At 40.9% G+C, this 25,066-nt stretch overlaps 1 protein-coding gene across 1 annotated transcript in view; it reads right to left on the bottom strand.

Moving 5' to 3' along the window:
* Positions 1 to 24,711, bottom strand: part of LOC125120747 (coiled-coil domain-containing protein 43-like) — a 51,438-nt gene extending 26,727 nt beyond the window's left edge. Inside the window, 2 exon segments of the mRNA XM_047769186.1 lie at positions 22,943 to 23,026; positions 24,640 to 24,711. Of these exon segments, the coding sequence (XP_047625142.1) occupies positions 22,943 to 23,026; positions 24,640 to 24,711 (156 nt within the window).
* Positions 24,712 to 25,066: the final 355 nt, after the last annotated feature.

The following is a 25,066-nucleotide window of genomic DNA, read 5'->3' as shown; positions in this document are numbered from 1 at the left end:
TTCCCATAGCCACCCGAATGTTGTTTTAAACGTAGGATCTCACAATGAGAACAGAACTTCCAGCACTCCTTATCCATCTCTACCTTTGCTTTTTATTTCAGCCATTTTCTTTCTTGACTTTTCATTTCTATCCTTTACCACATTAAATGGTTATTACAAAATTCTGTCCCTGTGTCTCATGTACAACCTGGCCCATGGCACTGGCATTTGTCCATTCTTTGTCATCATGCATTGCAGGTAACTTAAGTAAGATAACCTTCAGGAGAAGTCTAGGTTATTTAAAATCTTTTTTAAAAAGCAGCTTGACTAGTTTTTTAGTACCTTCACATTTTCTTCCACTAGAGCTCTTGAAAGTGCTTCCAAGCACTGAGCAGAATTATTTAAAATAATCAAATTCATTTTTAATCTGCCAGCACTATGTTCAAGTAGTTCATGGATTCAGTAACTGTATCTCACTCTTAAGTAGTGTAAACATTTCTTTCATTTACATTACTGTCTTCTATTTTTCTTCTATATAAAGCATAAAGATCAACTCTGGGAAATTAACCTTTTACAATCTATACATTCAATGTTGTGAAGGGCTTCTTATTTTCAAAGTTCTTTTTATTCTTTTCAGTAAATATTTTATCACTGCAGTGGTGAGTAGAATAGATATTATGACATTTTTCTTGCTGCTACTCCTTTCAGAATTAACCCTGATACTTCCAAAATACTAGAGTAGAAAAAGTTCCCTCTGATAGAGCTTCTGAAAGTTTAGTAGGAGCAGTTGAAGACCTGGGAACAATGGTTTCTTGAACTTTCTGCTCAAGAACTTATTGGCACATTACTGACTGTTTTTTATCAAGACTTCTGAGCAAATTCCAGGTTACTGACAACACAAAAACTCACAAAGGGGAAAGTGATTTAGACTAGAAGTTCCCTATGTTGAATCCTTTAACATATTGAGGAAAATGCCAAGGTGAATAGTGTACTGTTAAGCTTTGGGAGCCAGTTAAGACATCCTTCAGAGAGATGAAGCTTCCTCTACATTTTCCCTACCCAAATGTTTAGCAAGGGTTTCCACTTCTATGAGAAATGGCCACCATCTCACATTTCCTTGGACTGAGATCCTTGGCTATAGTTTCTATCTCCTCAGACCCGGTTTTAACTCTCAAAAAGGAACTCATTTAAAAACAAACAAACAAACAAAAAAAACAATACACAGAGACTCTCAGCCTAATCTACCAGGCCCAGTGTATCTAGATTTGGCTTACAAAAAGAGGGCTATACTGGGTATCCACCCGATAGAAGCACCAACCTACTGAAGCCCAACTTCCCATGGTAATGACCTGCCTGAAAAAAAAAAAAAAGAAAAAGCTACCTGAAAGTGGAACTGCTCCTGAACATATTATTTCTGAAGATGAATCCCAATCTCCCAGAAGTTCTTTCCACCCCACAACAAAAATATAAGATGCAGAACATCTTAACAACAACATCATCCTCTCCCACCTTCAAAATAACCTGGAGAGAAGAACGGTAGCTTTCCATAAGCAAACACCATGAAAACATAACGTACTGATGAATAAAGAAAAATAAAGTTTCCTCTCCCTGCTGTTCAGTTATCCTGTTCATTTCTTAATAGTCCTACATTCATAAAAGGCCAAAGGACTCTGACCTTGACAAGCTAACTGAGCAGGAAAAGGCAATCATGTGTACAAGGCTGTCACCCACCTCACAAATTATGATAAAATATACCTCAGCATCAGAAAAAAGAGTTGCATATCTCCAGTGACATCCACAGTAGTACATCTAAGGATTTGAATAGAATAGCAATTTATTTTGCACTAACATGGTTTATGGTTATCATCAAGCATTATGTCTTCAGAGACTGAAAGGTGATGTTTTTATGGACTCTGGATCCTTGCTGCAATATCTTCACAGCTCAGAAATTATCCCTCTCTCTATTTTTAATCTCCCCTTTCCTACTCCCTACCTTTACCCCTCTTTTAACAAAGCAGCTGTTTTTATAAAAGAATAAAATGAATCTACACTACACAAAGGGCACAAAATGAACAGATTTCCAACCCTGAATAGTTTCAAAATGAATGATTATCTGGCTAATTAGTGAAATAAATAATAATAATTGCCTGTCCCTCCTCATTAGAGCCCTTAATAGTAAATGAAACTCCAGTGCAGAGTTTCAGTGAGCTGGTTTCACAGCACCAGACTCAGTTCTGTGTGGGGAAAAAAGAGACATGATACTATCTCGCAGGCAGCCACAAGCCAGCCCCTACAACCAGAAGAGCAATAAAAATGGGGGGGGGGTTCCACAATTTGCAAGGGAGATGGCTGGGGGCTGAGAGGGACTATTTCTGGTTTCCTTCCATGCTTAAAGATTATACTATGTTCCAAGCATCCAAGAAATGAGAGCAAGAGCTATGAACACAGACTACTGGGGCCAGAACATCGAGAAAGGATTCCTACTTGTGCAAAGATTATCTATCCAGCAGTGTCTATGTTCTTCAAGTCTGATCTAATCCATCTGCAAGATCATTTACGCAAGCCGCTTGTTAAACCTGTGAGTTCTAAGCTCCCTCTTAGACCCAGTCACTCAGGGACTATGGGGGTGGCCCAGGGTCTGCACGTTTAATGAGATTTTCAGGTGCTGAATATGCAGCATTTCTGCAAGAGTCGGTGGATGGTGACACTGGGCCATGCTGTGGAATAGACCCTTGGGCAGAAGACACTGTAGCAGGCAATCTCATCAAATTGGACCATCCTCTCGTAGAGATTTTTATCCTGTGGTTCAGCCACAACATCCGCTTGCCGGGGCTCCGCTCTGCACCATCCTGGCCACAATATCTGAAATTAGCAGAGAACCTCACCACTGCTCTGCTTTTGGAGCCAGCCCAGCCAAAACTATTACTCAACACTGAAAGCATCTGATTGGCTTCTAATGAGGCAGCAGATCAGCTTTTAGGGGTCTGTTCTCAGTGTGATGTATGAATGGAGCTCCTGTTAAGGTTAATCAGTGGGGAGTTCCCACTGCTCAAGCAACTCTATTGTAAAGCCCTTGCTACATGCATGATGCTCAAATCATCTTCTGTGTTTTGAAGTCCACCAGCATTCAGGCACTAGCAGGAAATGAGAATAAAAAGACTATCTTCAATCTTTCCCTGAATTCTGAATAAACCACCTTTCAAGACTCTCTGAGGCCTGGAGTTTCCGTCGTGGCGTAGTGGAAATGAATCTGACTAGGAACCATGAGGTTGCAGGTTCGATCCTTGGCCTCGCTAAGTGAGTTGTGGTGTAGGTCGCAGATGCAGCTCGGATCTGGCGTTGCTGTGGCTCTGGTGTAAGCAAGCGGTAGCAGCTCCAATTAGACCCCTAGCCTGGGACCCTCCACATGCCGTGGGTGCAGCCCTAAAAAGACAAAAAAAAAAAAAGCAAAAAAACACCTCTCTGAGGCCCAAATCCATGCTGCTCCCTCCACAATGATACATTTAACCCAACCACATTAGGTAATTAACTAGTGTAACTATAATATGCTGAGTACCAAGAAGAGAGGTGTTTCTTGAGTTTGATGAACTCATAGTTTATCCTGGGAGACAGATGGGTTAAGTGAGAGTGACAAAACACTACAGTACATAGAGAAAGGACAGAAAAGGAAACTTGAATGGAATCTCAAATGAAGAAGAGATGCTCAAGAAGAAAAGAAATGACACTTAAAGAAGAAAATACTTGGAGTTCTGCTGTGGCACAATGGGTTAATGATCCGGCGGCTTGTATCTCTGGAGGCAGGGGTTCAATCCGCAGCCCAGCACAGTGTGGTAAGGATCCAGCATTGCTGTGGCTGTGGTGTAGGTTCAGCTCTGGCTCAGACTTGATCCCTGGCTTGGGAACTTCCATATCCTGAGGGCACAGCCCCCCCTCCCAAAAAAAAATGGAAAAGAAGAAGATGCTTGAAAGAAAAACAACCCAGCAAGGAAAGGAAGAGCTTACACCAGGGTCAGCTCAGCCTATAGCTCCAACGTGTCTGAGCCTCCTACAGTAAGCACAAGGCCCAAGACCCAACCTACTTTAGGGGACTCCAGAAATGTGTTTGTTCTAATTTATTTTATTTTACTTTATTTATTTATTTATTTATTTATTTATTTATTTATTTATTTATTTATTATGTTTTGCTTCTTAGGGCCGCACCCTCGGCATATGGAAGCTCCCAGGCTAAGGGCTGAATCAGAGCTATAGTTGTCGGCCTACAGCACAGCTCACAACAACACCAGATCCTTAACCCACTGAGCGAGGCCAGGGATTGAACCTGTATCCTCATGGATACTAGTCGAGTTCATAGCCTGCTAAGCCACAATGGAACTCCTGTCCTAATTTATTTTAAGAGCAAAGAATGAATACAATGATAATGAACATAGAATGCTGAATTTGACATGGGTTATACTCATCTTTATACCAGCATGGTCATAAAACACAATAGTTAATTTTTTCTGTTTGTTTTGGTTTGGTTTGGTTTTTAGGGCTGCACCCATGGCATTGAAGATTCTCAGGCTAGGGATCCAACTGGAGCTGTTGCTGCCGGCCTACACCACAGCCACAGCAAGGTGGGATATAAGCTGAGTCTGTGTCCTACACCCCAGCTCATGGCAACGCCAGATCCTTAACCCACTGTGCAGGCTCACGAAGGCAAAAATACCTAGGGCCTCAAAAGTCACAATGCAGAAGTCATAGCCCTGGCTTACACAAAGATACAGGTGAGCAATAAGGTCTGGAAGGACAAGTGATGATGCCTAAAACATATCGAGCCCTTACCCTGCACCTTACCAAGTGCCTTATCAAGGCACTTTTCTAAGAGCCTTGGAAGCAGTAACCTCTTTACTCCTCACAATCCTACGACACATGTATAGGGACCACCACCACCATTTTACAGATAAAGAAATCAAGGCAGAACAGAATAAGCTCCCCAAAGTCATAGAGACAAGCAGGGCAACCCACCTAGGCCCTGTAACTCCAGACTCCATACAAGGAAACATTATATGGAAATATACCAAATCATGAATTATCTGTGATGAAGAGTCCATCTGCTTTCCTTCCAATCAGTCACAGGCCAATACTTTTGTCAAAAGCAATAAAAACGAATTGCTAGAAAAATGAAATACAAAACATAGAACAGACAAGCCCATTTTTAAAAAAAAATTAAATTCAAGAGACATACGTTGTACTTTAGCAGTTGTACTTTGATGTTGCAGCCATGTCAAATTTATATAAAAGTTTCTCAAAGCTTACCCTCCATGTTTCTGCTTACCTGATCTCAAAGCTGTGAAGACTAGCACGGACCCATGCAGCACAGGCTAAGAACCCTGCTCTGGGTAGGAAGCACTGCAGTTTCTCTCAGAGGGGAGGGGAAGGGAGGCACACCAAGGAGGATGCCACCTCCCCAAAATGACAGAGGACTTACTGGAGGAGGGGGAGGGATGGGAGCCCATGGTCAATCAGGTGTGTACCTCTGTCAACCAACTTGAGGGTACACTTCATACTAAGCACCCATGTGTGACAGGCAGAGCTGGGGGCCATGTTGCCTGAGCCACCCACCCATTAAAAGCCTCACGTTTTAGACTTTTGGTTCACCGTCAAATGAGTTGGTACCTGCATACCATCATTGAGGCATACTCACAGGATCATAATAAGATGCTCAACTATGAATTTTAAACTGGGTCCCATTAAAGTTCACACTCCCTATGGTACTCTATTAATTAGCATTTTTAACTGAACCTCTCATTTGTCTTAGAGATCATACAGCTGCATTGCATTACACAATTCTGCATCAAAACCTAGCTATTCATTAAATGTAAACACAATATATACTACAACCTTGTGTTTCCATTCTATGTCTTGTTTCCTATCATGAGTATATTCCTGAAAAAAAAAAAATAGGACAAAGTAGGGTTTTGTTGGCACAGTAATATTTTAAATTTCCCAAGAGGGAGTTCCCGTTGTGACTCAGTGGATTATGAACCTGACTAGTGTCCATGAGGATGCAGATTCAATCCCTGGCCTCTCTCATGGGGTTAAGAATCTGGCATTTCTGCAAGTTGCCGCACAGATCACAGATGCAGCTCAGATCAGGCATTGCTGTGGCTGTCGTGCAGGCTGGCAGCTTCCACCTCAATTCAACCCCTAGCCTGGGAACCTCCACAGGCTTCAGGTGCGGCCCTTTAAAAAAAAAAAAGAGAGAGAGAGAAAGAAAAAAAAATCCTAGGAGATAATATAATAGACTGATAAGCAGACTGTTTATAATAAATTTTGTTTCCTTATCTCTAAAATGAAAATAACCTATGAGATGTAAAAGACTGAAAACCCTAAAGTGTTATTTTTAAGCTATTAGTTATTGGTAGTGTTAAAAACACAATAGGCCCCCAAATGGAGTCACTTATGCTACGTCCTACGTTCCCAAACCAAGAATTCACTTAATTACAGTTTAGGCTCTCCCAGAAATGGAATCTGAAACCAGTCAGATACTGCCTAATTGGCACTTGTTAGGAAATCTGCCTGCTCCCTTCTACTTATAAAAGTCTATCATTTTGTACAGCTCCTCACTCCCTGGATCTCCTTTTTGTCTGCTAGATTAAATGCTAAGTTGTCTGCTAATTCTAATCAATTTTTGCTCAATAAACTCTTAAAATGTTTGTGAGCCCCAGTTTACCTTTTAACAGCTCTAGGGTCAGAGATGGAAATTGAGGAGGCCTCCAAGACCTCCAGAAGCAAAGAGCAACCAGGCACAGGCACCTGTGAGACCCTCAAGCTCGCTGCGTTCTCACTGGCTTGGCTCCAGGGGTGTGGGTGTATCTCTCTGGGAACCTAGTTCCAAAGTTTTTGCATTATGAACTTTCAGACTTTATTTAAGCATTTCTCTTTCTACACTGGGTCTGGAAATTGGCCAGAGTCACTGACTTAAATCAGAGAGGACCTGGGGTCAGACTTGGTCTGACTTAGAAACCAGACTAGGTCCAGGGTCAGAGTGGGCCTGACTCTAAGCTGGACTTGGACCAGTGTGAGGCTCCAGGTGAATAAAATTTTGCTTTAAGGCTGAACAAGTAGGTTAACCCTACCAAAGTCAATCCTGAGTTACAAAAGCCACAGTGGGGAACTTTCAACCTAGATGAGCTTATCAGTTTAGAATGGGCCCTAGAGAAAAAGGGGTCTGAGCCAAGCACTTACCCTAAAGAGTAGAGGGATAACTATTTTTCCTCCTCTACAGATTCTGGTGACCAAGATGAGACCCACTTGGACACCTGCTCTCTCCAGGCCTGCAGAGAGGATTTGGGGAAAACTGGCAAAGGGTGAGAATTCTTACCAAAGTTAGTACTCCCAGATCTCTGCTGTCTGTGGTGCCTCATTGAAAGGATGGTAAATTTTCATGTGGTCCCTTTCTTTCAAAATTCAGATTGGCAGACCTAACATTTACAAAAATTAGATCTTTGCACTATGACTCATTAACATGCTTTTGGGTTCTCATGTTCATAAGGTTGTTCAATATTGCCAGGAATACTTAATACTGGTCCTGGATGAAACCTGACAAGCTATTCAAAAGGATTTTTTTTTTAAGTAGCTCTATGGGCAGAAGTTGGCCAAACAGGAAGCTGACATTGAGGGCTTGAAAAAAGAAACAACCAAAACACTTTTGTAGGTCTTATCCCAAACCTAAACTGCAACTATGTACCCAGAGGGAAATAACAACATCCTGAAGCCTTTTGCTGGAAGATTTACTAAAACCTCCCAAAGACAAACAGCTCTAAATCTAGAACACTTGAACCTCTGGATTTCCCTCTTCATGGAAGACCTTCTCTCTGATACAAAGAAACCAACTGAAGATACTGCAGCTGGAGGAGTGGTCAGCACCTTGACATCATTCAGGTTGCTGCCTTTTTTTTTTTTTTTTAGGAATTAAAAGCAACTGCATTGTCTTACATATCAAGTCTGCAAGAACAGAAATGCGACTCTGGAAAGAATGCAAATCCCACCTATCCTTTTTACCAATCCCAGATCCTCCCTGATCATCTCAAAAGGTCTGTAGATATTATTGAAAAAACAAAAAACAAAAAGCAAACCTGGGCCTAGGGAACAAAAATCCTTCTTGGTACAATTTGCCTTCTTCCTGTGTGCCTTTTAAGATATAAGTGTTCTACCCGGTGTTCTGCAGGAATCAAGGTAATTCTTATCAGAAAGAGAAAAAAGGGGGGAGGGGGAAGCTATTTTGAAAACCTGGTCTATGAAAATCCTTAAAATCCCTTCCACAAATATCAGTAAAAAGTTCATCTGAGCAGAGAACCTTAACCTATACCATCTTCCAGAAATAATCTGGATCCAACTATTCTTTTATAAACTAGTGAGTTTGCATTATCATACCTGTTTTATGACTAAAATTCTAAAACAAAAGCTATAGGATCTCTGGATCATCTGCTTGTATGCTTATGTCGGTCTATGTATGTATGTTATAAATGTGTGAATTTTTTCACTTCCAATGGTATTGCCAAAATTAATTCACAAAGAGCTCTGTTCAATTGGCTTGAAGATTTAAAAAAAGTCAAATCTTGCCTGAGGCCAAGAGATATGGTTTTCCTCAAGACAGACTGAGGAGGCACCACAGTGGATTTGGGATAAGTGCCTGGGTGTGATCGAGTCTGCAGGAAAAGAGTGCACCCTGAGGTCTGAAGAAGGCCTCTGCAGACTTTTTAACCCAGGATGTTTTTTTCTTAAATTGCAGCATAGAGCCTTCCTTTCCTGGACGGTCCCAGGTAGTTTACTCGCTTCTTTCTCAGGCGTTATTTTAACAGGGCTTCTTTTATAGCAGGACCCAGCCTTTAAATGTGGCTGCTCTTGCATTTTGTGGTCCACTGGGATGCTAGACTCTCTCAACTGGATTCCAGAGCTCTCACAAAGCAACCTTTTTGAGGGTGGACATGGGAGCTGCTCCCAGGAAACCTATACTTGCACTTGCAGCAGAACTATTTGAATGAGGGGGGAGTCCAGATGGCAGTGTAGGAGGATGTGGAGCTCACCTCTTCCAACAAACACATCAGGAATACATCTACGAATGGAATAATTCTCACAGAACACCTACTGAATATTGGCAGACAACCTCAAACACTGAAAGGACAACAAGGATCTCCATGTGATTGGGTAGAAAGAAGAAAAAAAAAAAAGAGGCAAAGAGAACACGGGACGGGACCTGTACCCTGAGAAGGAGCTGAAGGAGAGGAGAGGTCCCCATGCCAGGGAAATCCCCTCACCAGCAGGGAGATCTGCTGGGACAGAAAAGTGGCTTCAGAGGCTTGGAGGAGAGTGAGGCAGCCAGTCTGTGGGAGGGAGGACAGAATCAGACTTACAGAGGGTCCATGCCACCTGCCCTGTGTGCCCCCTGGTATGGGTAGGGGCTGAGGGCTGAGCATGGGATTTGAGGAACAGGCCTGGGGAGAGGACTTCTGTTGGCTGCATGGAGACAGCCTGAGATTGGAGCGCTGCAGCCAGGAATGTTCATGAAGGAAACCAGGAGTGCCATAGAAGCAATGTGCCACTGTTGAGGGGCGGGGAAGGGGGCCAAGGCTACCACTGCAGCCTCTTTCCCCACAGACCTACCCCTGTCTCTGTGGGCTCTAGAGAAGCTCCCGCCAAGGCCGGCCCACAATCCCCCTGGCCTCCAGCCCAGCCTGATTCCTGCCTGGAAAGCTCATGTGCTCTGGCCACCTCAGAAACAGGTGCTAGTAAGTTGCCTACAAGCAGAGATGGGGCCAAAATCACAGCTGGGCCCCAGGGGCCATGCAACTTAGGAAGAAGAGCTAAAATCTCTCCTTGCGGCTGTGCAAACTGAGTTTTATACCTCCACTGCCAACTTGGTAAATTCAGTGCCTGCAGGTCATCTGAATGGACAAGTGCTCTCATAAATGAGATGGGTCTGGCTTTAGCAGCTGTGGGCTCTGTGGGCACATACTCATGAGGGCTGGGCCAGGTTAGGATCTGAGCGGCCTCCATTGGTCCCAGAGAGGGTGCAGGTGCACAACTACTCTAGTACTAAGACTTGACTTCAGTAGATCTTCGATGATGGCCTGGTGAAAACACCTGAAAGACACCAGGGCCAACTGCCAGCATACCCACAGTTGAGATGAAGCCGAGAGCAGTGCCACCAGCAGTGTACTTTGTCGGTCCATACAACAAAGGAGAGGTGACGCAACAGAGCATATTCATAGGTGAACAGCTCCAGCAGAGGAATACTCAGGGGCTCCTTTCCCAGTGGGAGTGTTCTAACCCTGCCTACCTTGCACCACAGATCAAAAACACAGCTCAGAAATAGATCTGAGGGATTCTATCCACTAGGAAGCAGACTGTAACCCTATAGGGCAGTGACAACCACAGAGCAAGGAGGAGGCCCCACTCAAATATCCAGGGCAGGCTGTGGTCACCACAACATCAGTCACATCTCCTATCAAGGGGATGGCCAGCATCCAAGGAAAGATAAGGCAGGCATCCGTACTAAAAACAGCCCTCATACTAAAAAACATTAAACCCACACAGGCTACACAAGGATTTCCCACATAAAAATAACCCTCCAAGACAGTCTAGGTGTCTGGCATCAGAGGAGAGCATTTGGCTTTGAGGGCATGTGGGACTTGAGTGCAGGAGCTTCACAGGACTGGAGGAAACAGAGACTTCACTCTTGGAGAGTACACACAAGGTTTCAGTACCAAGCCGTAACTCCATAGGAACCTGGGCTAGTCCCACCTACAAGTCTTGAAGGGTCTCCTGGAAGTGGGTGGGGTTTTTCTGTGGCTCACTATGGGGTCAAGGACACAGGTGGCAGAGACCCCAGGGAATACTAATTGGCGTGAGCCCTCCTAGAAGTCACAATTTTGACAACAAGACCTAGTCCCACCCAACAGTCTGCAGGCTCCAGTGCTAGAACACTGGATGGAAACGCAGCCCCTACCCATTAGCAGACAGGCTACCTAAAGTCATACTGAGCTTACAGCCACCTCTAATCACACCGCAAGAGGCACAAGACCCAGCTCCACCTCACAGTAGGCAGGCACCAGTCCCTCCCACCAGGAAGCCTGCACAAGCCCCTGGACCAACCTCACCTATCATTAGGGAGATGTAAGAAGCAAAAGGAACTACTATCCTGCAGCCTGTGGAAAGGAGACCACAAGACACAGAAAGTTAGACAAAATAAGATGACAGAGAAATATGTTTCAGCTAAAGCAACAAAATAAAAACCCATAAAAATAACTGAATGAAGAGAAGATAGGCAATCTACCTGAAAAAGAATTCAAAGTAATGAGGATACAGATGATCTAAGACCTCAGAAAAAGAATGGAAGCACTGACTGAGAAGTTGTAAGAAATATTTCACAAAGAGCTAGGTTTAAGGAACAAAGATGAACAATACAGTAACTAAAACAAAAATTACAGGAGAAGGAATCAATAGCAGAACAACTGAAGCAGAAGAACAAATAAGTGAGCTGGAAGACAGAAAAGTAGAAATCACTGTCATGGAACAGAATAAAGAAAGAAATGAAATGATGACAGTCTAAGAAAACTCTGGGACAACAATAAATACACCAACATTCACATTCATATTACAGGGGTCCCAGAAGGAGGAGAGAGAGAGACAGGGCCTGAGGAAATATTTGAAGAGATTATAGCCAAAAACTTGCCTAACATGGGAAAGGAAACTCTCACTCAATGCGAGGAAATGCAAAGAAACTCATGAAGAATAAACTCATGGAAGAATATACTGAGATAAATATTAATTAGAATTACCATATGATCCATAAATAGCACTCCTGGGCATACACCCACGGAAAAGTATAATTCAAAAAGGTACATAAATTGCATGTTTTCCTTTCAGAGTTTTATAGTATTCAGCCTTAGGATTAAGTCTTTAATCCATTTTGAGTTTAATTCAAAAAGGTACATGCACCCCAATATTCAATGCAGTGCTATTTACAATAGCCAAGACATGAAAGCAATGTCCATCAAGAGAGGAATTAAGAAGATGTGGCACATACATACAATGGCATACCAGTCAGCCATAACTCCCCTCCAATAATGAAAATTGCAGCAACATGGATGGACCTAGAGATTATCATACTAAGCATAGTAAGTCAGAAAGGGAAAGACAAATATCGCAGGAGATCACTAATATATGGTATCTAATAAAAATGCTATAAAAGAACTTACTTACAAAGCAGAAACAGACTCACAGAGTTTGAAATCAAACTTATAACCATTACCAAAGGGGAAATGTGGTGAGTAGGGATAAATTAGGAGTTTGGGATTAACATATACACACTATTATATATAAAACAGACAACCAACAAGGACCTACTATATAGCACAGGGAACTCTACTCCATATTCTATAATCTCAGAGATCAATCTGAGAAAGAATGGATCTATATATATATTCGTATATAACTGATTCATTTTGCCATACACCTGAAATTAACACAACATGGTAAGTCAAGTATTTTTTTTTAAATTGAACCAAGATGGACTTATACTAAATGATTTCAAAGTTTATTATGAAGCTACAATAATTAAGGCAGCGTGGTATTGGAATAAGGACAGATAAATAGATTAGTGAAACAAAACAGGCAGTCTAGAAAAAGACCAATATATGATTAACTGATTTTTAACAAAGGTGCCTTGGTATTTCAATGGGGAAAAGATAATCTTTTCAACAAATAATGCTGGAGTAACCAGATATCCACAAGCAAAACAATTAACCTAGATGCTAATCTCACACTGCACACAAAAATTACCTCAGAAAAAAACACAAACCTAAATGTAAAATTATAAAACGTCTAGATATAAATTAGAAAAAAAACTTTGTGATTTAGGTAAACATTTCTTACACATGACCCACATAAGGATAAACCAGAGAGGAAAAAAAGATTAATTATATTCCAAAATTATACCCTTTGTCCTTCAAAAAATACTGTTAAGAAGAGGAAAAGGTAAATCACACAGTGGAAGAAACTCTTTGCAAAATATGTAACTGATAAAGACCTTATATCCAAAATACAGAGACAACTCTTCCAACTTAAGAAGACAAGCCAATAAAAAAAATGATAAAAAGATCTGAAGATATGAAACAGACACTTTAACACAGAAGATATAACAATGTCAAAAACACTCATGAAAAGATACTCAGCATAATCATTCATAAGGAAATACAAAAAAGAACCACGAAATACTTGCAAAAATCTTCTTAAATTGCTGAAACTAAAAACAGACATTATTGAAAGTTGCCAAGGATATGCAGCAAGTAGGAAAGCAAAAAATTTTATATGCATCATGAGCTATAGTTTGGCAGTTTGCTATTAATTAAGCATACCATTACATAAGGTCCATCAGACCTAGTCTTAGATATTTACTTAACAGAAATGAAAACATGTTCACACAATGACTTGCAATAAAAGACTCACAGCAACTTTATCACAGTAGTCTCAAAGTGGAAACAATCCAAATGTCCATCAGCAAGTCAACAGATAAATGTGATATATCCATATAATGAACTAATACAGGGCAATAAAAAAATAACCATGTACTAACAAATTCAACGATATGGAAAAATCTCCACAGCATTATGCTAAATCAAAGAAGCCAAATGCAAATTTTATTATATCCCGATTCTATTTATATGACATTATAGAAAAAGCAAAACTATAGTGACAGAATGTGAATTAGTGACTGCCAGGAACAAGAGGCAGAGTGAAGTAATTAATTTTAAAATGCCACAGGGAATATTCTGCATTTATGGCCTACATCATGATTATGGTCACAACAACACAACTATACAAGACTTTGTCAAGTCTTGTTGAATCATACACTTAAAATTGGCAAATTTTTTCAATTTTAAAAGATGAGCAAATTTTATTTTATTTAAATAATGTCAATGTAGCTGGTAAATCCAGTTTTATACTTTTAAAAAAACTTTTTTCTCTCACTTTCTGGCCCAATTATATTGAACAGCACTTCTAGAATTATAGTAAATAACAGTGGCGACAGAACAACCTTGGGCTTTATCCTGATTTCATGACTTGTGCACTATTAAGTGTGATGATAGACTGTTGGTTTGGAATAAAATGTTCTTACCATGTTTGGTAAGTATATTGTATCCTAGTTTTGCTAAGTATTTACACAAGAAATACCTGCTGGAACCTGTCTATACTAGCACATATATAGATTTAAAAATTTGAAATTATACCAATTATAAATTACACTAACAGATTTTGTAATATTAAATCATCTGTGACAGAGTAGTGGTGTAAAAACATGCTTTTTAAGTGTTATTTTTTAAATGTAGGAGCTTGCCTCTATTTTTTAAAGTGAGATCACTTGTTTTTTTCTCTGCTCTATTTTTATAGATCATAAAATGAACTGGAAAGTGTTCCTTCTTATATGCTTTGAAACATCTTAATAAAATAACATAATTTCAAAAAAAGATAAACAAGTGTTTACATGAGTCAAATAAAATTGAATATACTTTCAGAAATATAGAAACTAACTCCAATGTTTTCTAAGCACATATGATCTAGTAAATAAAGGCTCATTTAAGTTTATTGATTTAATTAAAATAGGCATGGCATAACATTACCAGCATTACATTTAACACTTTTATTCTAGCTAGGCTTACTAAAAGTGAAAACAGCTCATGCTAGCTCTGTTACAGAATTTGTCACAAGAAAGGTAACTTAGGATGACAGTTAGTTGTTTCCACCTCGTGAAATTTTCATGACTAATCTAAACAATTGCTAAGAACAAGTGAATTAAACAGATGTAAGATAAAGGTTAATTATAAATGGATTTTTCAACAGCAATTATATTTTATAGTATGACTATTTAAAAAAAGTTTCCAAAATCTTCTGGGGAACCTGAAACTTTAATGTTATAATGAGATAAGTTAAATGACAGATATTCATTCAGTATATAGATCATTTCCAAATATGATAAAATACTGAAACATCAACTACTAAACATAGGATTTATCTACTTTTGGTTTCCTTTTACAGAGGAACTAAAGATATTTGAGTCTATTAGTAAACATGTTTTGAGCCACAATGGAAAATTAACTATTAGGAAGAATATATTTCTAGAAAATACAAAATGTATTTATAAATTTGCCAATCCCCAGAATGCTTGTTTAACAAACAGTCCACAACTGTTTACTTCATGGTTTTCACTAGGAATAAAGAATTCTAAGGATTAAGAAATAATTAAGATTAAGTCAATATGTAATTAAAATAGATTAGAAATAATAAGGGTGGAAAAAACAACTATATATGAAAAGTAGGTAAGGAAAGTAATATGACTGCTTGTTTTAAAACAAGAACAAAGAAAAAACATAAGACAAAATCTGAAAGGATGTAAAAATGGTGGGGGAAGTTTGTGGAAAAGCAATCTCAGGAAAAGAACTTTATGTGTGGTCAAGCTAAGATTGGAATGGGTTTAAAGTTTTTAAAGAATGAATTTTGATACCAAATATACACTGGCACAAAATTATAGTCTTATTTTCTTTCTGTTAACACAAGTTTTATTGGACTATTGATCTGATCTTTTTATTATTTTTTTAATGGTCACACCTGCAACATATGGAAGTTCCCAAACCAATAAATGAATCTATGCCATAGCTATGATCTATGCCATAGACACGGCAATGACAGATCCTTCAACCCATTGCACCAGGTCAGGGATCAAACCTGCACCGCCACAGCAACCCAAGCCACTGCAGTCAGTTCTAAACCCCTGATTTGCTCTTGATAAGAGACTAGAGAAGTTAGGTTTTGTTTGTTTGTTTGTTTATCTTTTGGATAAACTACCTGGAAAGCAAAGATTCTGTGTTTTACTAAAATTTACTGTGCTTCACATTCTCTTTATCGGGTCTTTGATAACTCTAGAAACCCCAGACTTCATACTATTAAAAGAGCTAAGTTTTGTTCAGAACTATATAATCTGCTGTATTTGCCTTTAAATTTTCCTATTTTTACTTTGGTTCAATAGATGATTAAACATTATTTCATAATAATCTGTGATTTACTCAAATGCTTAAACCCTTTGATCTTTTGATGGGTTCCCCAAATCAAATTCTAAAAAGAGTCTTTCTGACCTCAAAGTATCTTAAAGATTTCCCAGAGAACCCCTGGAAAATCTCAAGGGATTTGTCTCTCACATTGTAAAAGACAGATGTTAAACCAAATAGTGGTATTTGGAATGTTAAATGACATGGGAAGCACTGTCAAGTAAGTGGCAATAAACTTTTTAAAGCTATACTTGTAGGGATGCATGTTATTAGTAACAATGTTCTAGAAATTGTAGAAAATTCCTAAAAACCAAACATATCCTGGTATGCCATCAGTCACAATTCCAATTATTATTTTAAAATTTTGTATGTCACAGAAATAACTAAGTTTCCTTATCAATTCCAATAAAATAAACTCTCATCAGGTCCTTACCACAGGCATTTGTCTGTCTTCCGTCATTTACAGACAGCTACTGTTTTACTCCGATGCTTTCACAAACGTGAGATTTATGGAAAGAAAGGATCCTAACAAGTGTTCCTGGCCACTGATATCACTGCCAAATTTCAAGATGTTGAAATTTGGGTGTGTATTTCAAAGCTGAAGAAGGCTCCAACTGACATCTGGTCCTATGGAAACACTAGAGAACTCAAAATCAAACTGACTAGTAAAAGCAACAGCCAACATCAAGGTAAAGTGCTTCCTCCCAAGATATTAAATCAAGAACGTGTGGAGTTCCCATCGCAGCGGAAATGAATCCAACTAGGAACCCTGAGGTTGCAGGTTTGATCCCTGGCCTCACTCAGTGGGTTAAGGATCCACATTGCTGAGAGCTGTGGTGTAGGTTGTAGACACTACAGGCCAGCGGCTACAGCTCTGATTTGACCCCTATTCTGAGAACTCCACATGCTACAGGTGTGGTCCTAAAAAAGACAAAAGACAAAAAAAAAGACCAAAAAAAAAGGAACATTTCTTTCCATTTCTCCCTCCCTAACTATCCTCTTCCTAATTTTTACGGCACGAAGGTCTTAATGATGATTCTTTTATCTTGCTCTGGCCTAGGGGAAAAAAAATGCCACCACTTACGCATCTCTGGCCATTGCAAGGAAGAGTGATTCAATCACCAAAAGACTGCTTGATGTGCCACAAAGCTGGCGATCCTGTACCAAGAAGTCTAGGGCCCATCATAGACTTCTTCCTGATTTCCAAGGCCTCAGTTTCTCTGGAACAATCTCAGTCCCCTCTCTATTGTGCTAAGATTCCTTAACTATGGGATTCCATTTCCCTGCCTCTGACTGACAACCAGAAACCCAAGGAAACTTGGGTCCAGGCTCTGTTCAAAAAAGTAGGCACAGGCAGGGAGTTCCCGTCGTGGCGCAGTGGTTAACGAATCCGACTAGGAACCATGAGGTTGCGGGTTCGGTCCCTGCCCTTGCTCAGTGGGTTAATGATCCGGCGTTGCCGTGAGCTGTGGTGTAGGTTGCAGACGTGGCTCGGATCCCGCGTTGCTGTGGCTCTGGCGTAGGCCGGCGGCTACAGCTCCGATTCGACCCCTAGCCTGGGAGCATCCATATGCCGCGGGAGCGGCCCAAGAAATAGCAACAGCAACAACAACAACAACTACAACAACAAAAAAAAAGACAAAAAAGACAAAAAAAAAAAAGTAGGCACAGGCAAGGGGAACTGGGATAAAACTACCTGTGCAGTCTCCAGACTCTTAAATCTTCCTGGCCTCCACGGCTGTCACCTTTTTGGTCCTGAACCACAGACTCAAATGGCAATTACCAGGAAGCATTCGTGATTCAAAATCAGCTTCCTGTGGCAGATCCCTACTGCTCTGGCCAGAAGTAAGTACAAATGAGGCTAGGATCAAGAATCTCTCCTTAACTTTGGAAGGAAGACATTGCAGAATCTGCAGCTGAAGCAAGAGCTGCTCGAAAACAATCCCTAGATTCTCTGGTCAAAGTTGTTTCTGACAGTAGGATAGCCCTAGGTAATCTTTTAGCTGAGTGAGGTGTTTATGCTGTGGCCAACACCACTCGCTGTTCGTGGGTTGACACTTCTAGGGAAGTTGAGACTCAATTACAAAAGATCACCGAACAAGCCAACTGGCTTAACAAAGTGACCCCTTTAATGGCAGTCTTTCTTTGACTTGTTCGATTCTGGCTGGTGTGGGTCCTGGGGAACAGAGCTCCAAAGTATACTCCCCACATGGAGATTATCCTACTTATAATAATCATAGCAGTCTGATAATGCTATATTCTCTCAAAAGCTTTAAATGCATATTTACAGCTGCTAACCTCCAAGCAAATGACTCAACTCCCTGAGATGAGAATGTAAGAAAGGAATGAAGAGAATGAATGATTTCAAGACTATAAACGCAGCATGGTGACTTGTGAATATCACAAGGAGATTCAGTAAAAAAGACATTATAACCTGTGACTATCTCACGGGATCAAGAGAAACTGTGAAAACCTCAGAGCTGGGAGTAGTGCTAATACCGTCCATTTTGTTCACATCTCTCAGTGATGCTGAGTTTGATCAAAAGGGTGGAATCATTCAAACAAGATGAAAGGCCCAAAATGGAGTCATTTACACCAAGTTCCATGTCACCAAACAGAGACTTAATTGCATTTTCAGTTCTCCCCAAAATGGACTCTTAAACCAGTCAACCAGGAATCTCCTGATCAACACGTGTTAGGTAATCTGCCTGATGCACCCCTGCCATTCCCTGAAGGAAAGTGACTTTGCAATAACCAACCTACTTTTTGGCCTAGTTGAAATACCTTGTTCCCTCTCTCTTCTGGCTTTAAGAGTCTTTCACTTTGCATAGTTCCATGGAGCTCCTTTCTATCTGCTAGACTGAATACTGCCTGATTTGAATTGATTTTGCTGCAAATAAACTCTTCATCCCAGTATGTCCTGGTTTTTCTTTTAACAGAGGTAGTCGCTTTAGATATCCAGACTTTCGTACCAAAGTTTGTACAGAGCAAGATCCATCTTGATTTTTTGGTACAGAATTACAGTGACTATCTTAGATCACTTGCTGCTTTCCGTGTTCATCTCAATCGGGACACTCTATGGTGGTAATTATCCTTACCCTGAAAGGGATTATTTCAAGCGCCTAAAGAAAGGATGTTTACATGTGTTATTTCATTCAGGTCCCCCGCCTGAATAATCTTAACATCTGATCTGAATTCCACCATGTTCTCATTCATCTACTTTCCTTTCATCAGGAATTTCACCCAGGTAGGAAGGTTCCATATGGGGATAGAGTACGGAAGCAAATCTTGCTCTTTTCCCACAGAAGACATGGCTGACAGGGATTTGGAGATTTAGAATTTCTTGTTAGTGATAAAATCTGGGATGCTGTTGAAACTTGGGCAGCTAGTCCATGATGGTCACCATCCTGAAGGAAAAAGGGCAGTCTGGGGAAGAGAAACTGCTCAGCGGGATCAACACCACATCAACACCCACCCAGAAACGGACCCACATAACCACTCAGCAAATATCAATACAATACCCATGGGGAGGAGGCAGACCCACCCATGGGGAGCGGAACAACACCACCTCCTAAAAAGTGATGCATCACATGTATTTCTATCCAATCACCTGGAAGGTACAGAGCTGCCCAGGAGGCCTAGGGAGCTGTTATGCTGACTTCAAAAGCACTCATCCAAGTGCATTACAGCCTTATTGAATTTTCATGACAACCTTGTGAAATAAACACTGCTGGTTTACAGACAGAGAAATGGAGGCATGGAAACAACAAGTAATTTTCCAGAGGCGACACAGCAAGTCACTGGCAGTGCTGGGATTTGAATGTGGTTGCACAAGAAAGTGTTTAGTGCAATTTATTATATGAATAACACCCCTATTCTTCCATGCAGATGCTTTACACAGCTCACGGGAGGGCTCTCTCTTTTTCAAGACTAATATCAGAATGTAAAGAGACAGGCAGGCTAGTACTAGCAGCACTAAAAATAGCAGTTGTAAATAGTAACAGTCATAAATAACATCTATAATAGTAACAGTTGCAAAGAGCATGTACACAATAAAAATATTTCATTATTGTATTTCTTTCTCTACATTGCCCAAAATTCATATTCTATCAGACCCATATTACATATGAGCAAACGGTGGCTTCAAGAGTTTAGGTAGTTACCACAGTTACACAATAATAGATTCTGCCTAGATTAGGGATTCGAATCTGCTACTTCTAATTCTTCTCTACCTCCCAATGGCCCAACCATTGTTCTGTGTTTGCAGGACAAGCTATTCCTATCTGTGGGCCCCACCCTCTCCTCTACCCTGTCCCATCATCATTTCTCCAGGTTGCCTTTACCTACTCCCTGAGAGCCAAGATGAAAACTACTGAGACAGTTTAAAACTTAGTTGCAAATTTTAGGGTAGGGAAGTACTGCCCTCCCTGAGGCAGACTCCTTCCCTGTGCATCATGAAGTCAGAGGAGCCTCCCAAAAGGCACAGGCACTTCGCATAAACTGAGCTGAAACCAAGCAACCCAACTCGGAGCACTGATAATTACCGAAATTTGTTGAGAATAACAATAGCTCAGTAAAGCCCAGTGTTTCCCTAAAGGGCAAGTATAATAGGCCTATAACTTCAAACGTGTGAGAATAATTTGTTATTCATGTTAATCCCCTCGCCATGGCCAGCCACATCAATCTTTTTCAAAGGGGGACACTGGAAAAAAACGTTGATGTCTGAAGGGAAAAGACAGGCACATTAGGTGAGCAGCAGAAGCTAGCAAAGCAAATCCATGGTTCCGCTTGTTGCTGCCCAAGACTTGGAATGGTTCCTCGGGGTTCACCCTTCACTCCAGGCCCATCTGGCATCAACTTCCCAGTAAGGCAGGGAGGCAGGCCCAAGGGGAGAACACCATCAAGCCATTTCTGGCTATTTTTACAAGGAGAATGTTCTTTAAGAACTTTTACCACAGAGGTCCAGGTAAGACTACTCACCCCGGGTGAAGCTAAGGTAGTCCCTACCGATTCCGTTTCAACTCAGAAACAGCACTCACTTTGGAAACTGTACACACACCCAGACAGCCACACTGGTTTCCAGGACTTAGCTTTCAAAGTTGCAGAAGTGTCTCAACCAAAAAGAATGCTGAGGAATACAGAGTAGCTAACAACAAAAGAAGGAAAACGGAATGTGGATGTAGAAGACTCTGGAAAACTGAGTACTCAAACGAACTGAAAGGACGGCCTGCAGCTGAACATCTTCCCAGGAAAGAAAGGAACAGTGCTGGCGGTTTTCATGGCATCCCTCTCCCCCTTCACCCCAATCAGTAATGAAGATTTACAGGAGGCATTTCCCACCCAGAGTCCCTTGTCCCATGCACACGAAAGAGAAGGGAAAGGAAAGATTTTTTGTTTCCACTCTGGTTGGCCTTGACATGACACCAGAAAACAGAAGCTACGGTCACGTGTTGCTTGCTCAGCTCTTGGCACTGGGGGAAAACAAGGCTCCTTTCTAAGTGGATACAGATCAAAGCATGGGAAGTCAATTCAATGTTCACTTTCACATCACCAGGCATCTGATCCTCCTCTCTGCCATCAGCATGGAGCAAGCCATACAGAGAAGGGGAACCCCAGCCAGTGGCCCATACTGGGGGGTTCTTGAGCCAATATATTCTGCAGCCTATAACAAGGCCACCTCTTTCCAGTGTTGCCTGGGAAATCATTGGAGAAGGGGTCTTGGCTCCACTCTCTGGAGGGGACCCCACACTGTCAGGGACAGGCCCAAGAGACGGAGGGTTGGTGTGGGCAAAGTGAAGCCCAGCAGGTTCCAACCACTGTCCCAATAAATTAAGTCTAGATTTGCCTGTAGCTTAGAAGCTGCAAACAGGTTTTACCTCTGGGATCTATTTTTTTTCTCTTTAGCATAGCACCTTAAATTAAAAGAATTACTCATTATATAATATTTTAGCAACAGAAGTGTACAAAATAAAAGTAAGAATTTATGTCTTTCCCCCATCACCCTATTCCCCAACACTATCAACACTGTGGGACGTATCCATCCAAAAAGTCTTCTAAGTAAATACACTGGCACATATTTTCTGCAGGTTGGTGCTCTTGGCCTCTGAAACCTGTGTCGCTCTGAGTTTGCCCTTTCTCTCTTAAGTCCTGGTCTGTAACATCGGCTATACCCTTCACCTCATGTCTGCCACAGATATCAGTTAGGTCCCCACAACACCCACAACTTGGCGCTGACAGCTTGCCCCTGCTTTGAGTCAGTTCAGCCACTGACCATAATTAAGCTGTGCTGAACCTGAACACGTGTTTTTTTAAAGACCCTCCTGGCCTTCCTCTCATCAACAATAGAGGAGAGTTGGCTGTGGTAGTCTCATTAGCCAAAATGCAAACAAGTTGTGAATAAGACCTTCAAGCCTATAGAGAAGGAAGAGTATTTCCTAAGTTCAATGAAAATGTTGCTTATAAGATTTATCGGCAGATATATGGTGAGAAGACAACAAAATACCAATTTAAGCATGTTTATGAACTGTATGTAAGATGATTTTATAAAGTATAAAACATGGACATGTTTTTATATGCATTTTTGAATCAAGGAAATATAGTACTTTAACTCAATCACCTTTCAAAATCTGAACTACAACCTATGCTCCAACCCCCTCTTTGGCAGGGTCTACCCCAATATGTTATCTTAGGAATCTATGACCTTAAAAGATGAGTAGTCTCAAATACTGGATCTTAATGTGAACATGAGTTGGAACCTGAATTCATCTAAATCATCCTGACGTTCTGCACTGGCAAACTCATCTTTGCTATGAAAAGGCTGTCTGGAATGATTTCTCCACTAGGAATTCTGCCCATGGCCCCTGAAAAATAAATCATACCTGTAGGTGATCTTCCTCCTCGTGGTTGTGGCAGAAAGCACAGGTCTTAGTTGCAAGTCTAAAGACTGACAACGAAGATAGTATCTAGAAACACAAGGGTTAGGGAAGAATGTGAAACTAAGAATGATCTTTTCTGTTTCGGGATGATGTTATCAAATGAGATCATGAGATGAGGCAGTAACGGGTCACATAACCACAGGCACCACACACCCTTGCTCAGTCTCCCCTCAGCCAACCAGCAATTCCTCTAATAAATAGTCTTAAGCGCCCACATCCATGGGATGATGAAGCAACAAGCCTAGCCTGATGAGTGGGTATGATCTAAGACATACTAAATATCAAGACCTCACCCAACTTCTTATGACATCTACAATTCTACCACTAGAAAGTCATTTATTTGCATTTCTGAGTCCCTGAGAAGAACAATACCTTAAGCTATTCTCATTTGACTAACTCACAATTGGAAAGCTTCCAGGACTTAACCATGAGGAACAAGATAGTAAGGGAAGGCTGGGAAGGCAAAGAAAAATATTTAAAAGGAAGTTAAGCGGTCAAAACCAAACTTCGGTCTCTTCTTCATCTTGCTTATGGCTTGCCCTTTCTTGGAAAAATTTCTTCTTAAGAGTGAAAAATCCAAATAATGAAAAATCACTCACTCTAAGGGAGTTGGAAGAGGATTCTTTCTAAGCAGATACTTTATTCTTTGGAACCAAAAGGGGAAGAAGTCTTTATGGACTCTAACCACCCTGACCCTTTTCCAGCCTAGCCTTGAATATCAACAATAATGTTAATACACATAAAGAGATACCAGGGAGGGGAACAAGAGCTAGGACTGAATCCAACCAAAAGGCAACCCCACTTGGTTTCAGGACCCTCCCTGCTGTGGGGCTAATTCCTAACAGAAAACAACAAAACTATTAAAAATTTTAATAAAGTAACCAATTAAATACTTTAGAGTACCTCATTAAAACACTTCACTATTTGCACTGATTATCATGTGGCTGCTTATACGGACGCCCATAAATCTGACTGCATTAGGTTCTCAGGCCTTTATTTCAGACAATTTCTTCTCCCTATGTGGACTTGCCCAGGAAATGAGATTTAATGAGTCACCATTCTCTGTGATAATCACAGGAGAGCTCATTAGCTTTTTGTCAGATTTGTACCTACTATCTGCCCCCAATATGCCTATGACTTCTTTTGAATTGAGATCCAAAGGGATGTCTGCTGAATGCTGCAGACTTGAAACACTATATAAATATTTTTACATATGTTAAAAGGCATCTAAGAGGAGAAGAGAAAAAAAAAGTAACAGAAACACACCCCCTATTGATAGTATTGCTATGTGGACGACACACACCATTAAAAAGAAATAAAGTTAGACATCTACACCTGTAGAAGCTCTGCCAAATCTGTTCAAATGCCTGGGCTGAATCAAAGCAAGAAAGGGTTCAAAGAACAGAGGAAAAGAGTGTCATGATTCTTAGAATTCTTCAAATTTGGGGCATCTTCCATCATGAATTGTAGGAAGCTTTACCAAGGTCTCCCAATCTCATGACCTTTGCTTTTCACAGGAAATGACCAGAATGCTCTTATGCACTTCATGAGAAGGCATGAAGTCCTACACTGCTCTCAAAGAAAGATTAAGTGAATCTTCAGTCCTCCTATAGACCATCTTAGTAATAAGTTTGACTCACCCTGCACTGAAACTGCCTATAAAGGAAGTCATGATGTGAATCGATTTCCACAGAAAACATCTGAGTGACCATCTGGGTTCTTGTTTGGGTCCTTCCCAAGTACAGGTAGAGCTACTTGGATAAGAGTTCTTCCTGCAAGGCTTGATGGCTACCAGAGACCAATGCCTGGATCCCAACCAAAGTTTACTGAGCTAAACAAGGGCCGTCAAGCCTACGGGGAATGCAAAGACTATTTTAGCTCTAAAGTCCCTGCATTCAAACAAAAGTACTTCTTTTTTTTTTTCCTGTCCTTTGTCTTTTTAGGGCTGCACCTGCAGCATATGAAGTTCCAGGCTAGAGGACGAATCAGAGCTATAGCCGCCAGCCTACTCCACAGCCACAGCAACGCCAGATCCGAGCCATGTCTGCAACCTACACCACAGCTCAC

The sequence above is a fragment of the Phacochoerus africanus genome, chromosome 2 (assembly GCF_016906955.1).
Source record: "Phacochoerus africanus isolate WHEZ1 chromosome 2, ROS_Pafr_v1, whole genome shotgun sequence".
NCBI lineage: Eukaryota > Metazoa > Chordata > Mammalia > Artiodactyla > Suidae > Phacochoerus > Phacochoerus africanus.
Note: the sequence above shows the minus strand (reverse complement) of the source record. Positions and strands in the feature narration are given on the sequence as shown.